Genomic DNA, 4,266 nt, shown 5'->3' with positions numbered 1-4,266 from the left:
AAATCCCACCTCGCTTTGAAAGCGCCCTCCGCTCTGGACCCACCATAAAAACGAGGGGAGATGAGCCCCCAGCCCCAGCCGCGGACCTGCCCACCCCCTCCCGCGGCCAGTCTCCTAACCCCCAATAACCCCGGAGCCCTTGGGCTGCGGAGGACGATCCCGGGGGCTCCCAGGGAAAGGGGGCACAGGCGGGAAAGCACCGACAGGCCAAGTTGGAGGCTGGCGGAGAGAGTGAAGGAGCGGCGGGCCGAGACGCACAGGAGGGCGGCGGTCAGGGCCGCGGGGCTGGAGGCCGGGCGGCGGACGGCGGGAGTGGGCAGCCCGGCGCTGCGCTTTCTCATGCAAAGCAGCGGCGGGGCGGGGCGCGCGGCCCGGGGGCGGGGCCTGTCACCGCTCGGCTTTTTCCCTCTTTGCCTTTTTGCGAGTCTTCTCAGCCTGGGACCAGACCTCGGAACAGCTGCGGGCTTGGCCCAGCCGAGGCCGGCGCGGGGAGGGCGGAGCCGCTGCGAGCCGCGGGCCCCCGTGCGCCCGCGCCTCCCGCCGTCTCTGGTCGCGCCGCCGCGCGCTCCCACGAGAGGCCAAAGTTTGCGGCGGCGGCCCTGAGTTGCAGCCCGCGCCGGGCCGCGCGCCGAGGGCTCCGGGGCTCCGCTCGCTTCCCGGTATTGTTCGCAAACTTTGCTCCTCTCCTCCGCGGCTCCACCTCGGCGGAGGCCGCGCGCGGAGAGCGGGGCCGGGGGCGGCGGTGGGGGGTGGGGGGGCGCTGTGCGCACCGCTCGGGCTGGGCTGGGCGGGCATGGGCGGGGGCCCGAGCGGGGACGAGGAGCCGGGGCCAGCAGCCCGAGCCCGGGAGCGGCGGCTCTGAGGGCAGCGGACCTCCCCGCGGGGGGCACCTCCGACGCCACCATGCAGCGCCCGAGCCCCCGTCTGTGGCTGGTCCTGCAGGTGATGGGCTCGTGCGCCGCCATCAGCTCCATGGACATGGAGCGTCCGGGCGACGGCAAGTGCCAGCCCATCGAGATCCCGATGTGCAAGGACATTGGCTACAACATGACCCGCATGCCCAACCTGATGGGCCACGAGAACCAGCGCGAGGCCGCCATCCAGCTGCACGAGTTCGCGCCGCTGGTGGAGTACGGCTGCCACGGCCACCTCCGCTTCTTTCTGTGCTCCTTGTACGCGCCCATGTGCACCGAGCAAGTCTCCACCCCCATCCCCGCCTGCCGAGTCATGTGCGAGCAGGCCCGGCTCAAGTGCTCCCCGATCATGGAGCAGTTCAACTTCAAGTGGCCCGACTCCCTGGACTGCAGCAAACTCCCCAACAAGAACGACCCCAATTACCTGTGTATGGAGGCGCCCAATAACGGCTCGGACGAGCCCGCGCGGGGCTCGGGCATGTTCCCTCCGCTCTTCCGGCCGCAGCGGCCCCACAGCGCACAGGAGCACCAGCTGAAGGATGGGGGGCCGGGACGCGCCGGCTGCGACAACCCTGGCAAGTTCCACCACGTGGAGAAGAGTGCGTCGTGCGCGCCGCTCTGCACGCCGGGCGTGGACGTGTACTGGAGCCGCGACGACAAGCACTTCGCGGTGGTCTGGCTGGCCGTCTGGTCCGTGCTCTGCTTCTTCTCCAGCGCCTTCACCGTGCTCACCTTCCTCATCGACCCGGCGCGCTTCAGGTACCCCGAGCGCCCCATCATCTTCCTCTCCATGTGCTACTGCGTCTACTCGGTGGGCTACATCATCCGCCTCTTTGCCGGCGCCGAGAGCATCGCCTGCGACCGGGACATCGGGCAGCTCTACGTCATTCAGGAGGGCCTGGAGAGCACGGGCTGCACTCTGGTCTTTCTGGTCCTCTACTACTTCGGAATGGCCAGCTCCCTGTGGTGGGTGATTCTCACTCTCACCTGGTTCCTGGCTGCGGGCAAGAAGTGGGGCCACGAGGCCATCGAGGCCAACAGCAGCTACTTCCACCTGGCCGCCTGGGCCATCCCGGCGGTGAAGACCATCCTGATCCTGGTGATGCGCAGGGTGGCGGGGGACGAGCTGACCGGTGTCTGTTACGTGGGCAGCATGGACACCAACGCCCTCACCGGCTTCGTCCTGATCCCGCTGGCCTGTTACCTCATCATCGGCACCTCCTTTATTCTCTCGGGCTTTGTGGCTCTTTTCCACATCCGAAGGGTGATGAAAACGGGTGGGGAAAACACGGACAAACTCGAGAAGCTCATGGTGAGGATCGGGGTCTTTTCTGTGCTCTACACGGTGCCAGCCACCTGTGTGATTGCCTGCTACTTTTATGAACGCCTCAACGTGGAGTATTGGAAAATCCTGGCCAGGCAGCACAAATGCCAAATGAACAACCAGACGAAAAACCTGGACTGTCTGATGGCCGCCTCCATCCCCGCGGTGGAAATCTTCATGGTGAAGATTTTCATGCTGCTGGTGGTGGGTATCACCAGCGGCATGTGGATCTGGACCTCCAAGACTCTGCAGTCCTGGCAGAATGTTTGCAGCCGCAGGTTCAAGAAAAAGAGCCGGCGAAAACCGGCCAGCGTGATCACTAGCAGTGGAATTTACAAAAAAGCCCAGCATCCCCAAAAAACCCATCTGGGGAAATATGAAATCCCCACCCAGCCTCCCACCTGTGTGTGAACTCTGGCTTGAAGCCGGGAGGCCAGAGCAGAACACTTTCCCAGAGAGGATATAGTGGCAAGTCAGAGTCAAAACATGGTGCTTTTCCTCCATTGGTTGGTTGGTTGGTTGCTTGGTTTTTTAAATAAAAGTTAAAAAAATAATAATAATAATAAAAAGTTTTTACCCAGAAATTCAGGATGCTGTGATAACACTGCAAATCAAAATGTACTTCAGGGTTTTTGTTTTGTTCTGTATGCAGTGAAGGCGGGCTCCCTTCCCCAGTTAAATAGCCTCTTGTGTAACTAATTTGTGGTAAAGTCGTTGATTCGGTCCCCACCTCCCCCTCCCAAAAAAACTTTTGTTTAGAACCTTCCATAAATATATGTCTGTGTATTTGAGTTGGCTCTGCTATCCATTTACAAATCAGAGCAGAGAAAACTTCTTTGCAAATTACAGAGCCTCTGCTGAGTTGCAAAGAGGGAGGGAGAGAGAGACCCCCTCTTCAGCAGGCAAGCCAGCCCAGGGGCCCACCCTGAGGAAGGCAGCCTGTAAGACTGCCACTTCTGTGCAAACAGGAAGAAAAAGAAAAGCTTGACAACTCAGCGCCACTTCAGTGGATTTGGAGGCCCTTAAAATAGACTCCAGGCTCTAGTCTTCACAAATGGTCTTTCTCCAAGGTAGGAACTTCCACCCAAGCCTAATCTTGGTCAAGGCAAACGCAGTGCAATACATTTTTTTCCCTCTCTCCATGAAAAAAAAAAAAAAGAAAAAGAAACAAGTATTTTGCTGTCCCTAAAGACAACAAAAGAAATCTCCTAACAAAAGAACTAAGAGGCCCAGCCCTCAGAACCCCTTTAGTGTTACAGTTTGTGGCTTTTTAATGGAAACCAAGCCAATGGGATACACGTTTGCTCTGATTTGTGGAGGAGGGGGGAGCTGAGAAGAATCATTCAAAAGTGCCCAAAGGGCTTATTGACTCTTTCTATTATTAAACAAATGGTTTCCATGAATAGACCCGAGAGGCAGTTTACAAACCGTCAAGTTTATTCTCCTTACCAGGAAATGCCCCGGAAAGAGAGTGGCTGTGCTGATGTCTGTGATGTATGCTATTTTTCATGCTCCACCATTTTTTAAAAAATAAAATATGTTCTTTAGTTGGTGCTGGTCCCTTGTACATAGTGAGGTTTCCACTCTCTATGCGTGGAAAGAATAGAGCAAACTTTCTGCCTCTGCTTTCTGAGCCAACCCTCAGTGGCACCTCTCTAGCCATCATTGGTTATCTGTATGAACTGGCGGGTGGATTCCAAAGTTGGCAGAATGATTTCATTTCCAATAGCAGAGGATTGACATGCAGGAAACGGGTAAAATCGGAAGGTGTCTCTTGACGTTCCTGGAAGGATGGAGAGCCGGTTTTAGCACAGTTCATCCAGGGCATCTTGGCAACTAAGCAAGGAGACACTCACGTGCCTGGACCAGTCTCCAGTCATATCTCTGGAGAGTGGATCCAGCCAGTTAGGAGAGTTAAATCAGAGTAGGATTTAGCTAACCTGCCGGGGTCAAATTGCCCCCAGATAGAAAGGAATGCGACTGTCCACCAAAGTGTGCTGGCTTTGCAGCAACTCCTGGACATGTGTA

The 4,266-nt window shown here is 57.7% G+C and overlaps 1 protein-coding gene across 1 annotated transcript; it reads left to right on the top strand.

Annotated features, from left to right (window-relative positions):
* Positions 774 to 3,845, top strand: FZD10 (frizzled class receptor 10). Its single transcript, XM_003132857.5, has one exon. It carries the CDS (start codon positions 904 to 906, stop codon positions 2,647 to 2,649), a length of 1,746 nt encoding a protein of 581 aa, XP_003132905.1. The 5' UTR covers positions 774 to 903; the 3' UTR covers positions 2,650 to 3,845.

This window comes from Sus scrofa, chromosome 14, assembly GCF_000003025.6.
Source record: "Sus scrofa isolate TJ Tabasco breed Duroc chromosome 14, Sscrofa11.1, whole genome shotgun sequence".
NCBI lineage: Eukaryota > Metazoa > Chordata > Mammalia > Artiodactyla > Suidae > Sus > Sus scrofa.
This window is presented reverse-complemented; position numbering and strand designations above follow the sequence as displayed.

Bases quoted from the DNA above. Each gene is read 5' to 3' on its own strand.
- FZD10 (XM_003132857.5), top strand. From the start codon at position 904: ATGCAGCGCCCGAGCCCCCGTCTGTGGCTGGTCCTGCAGGTGATGGGC.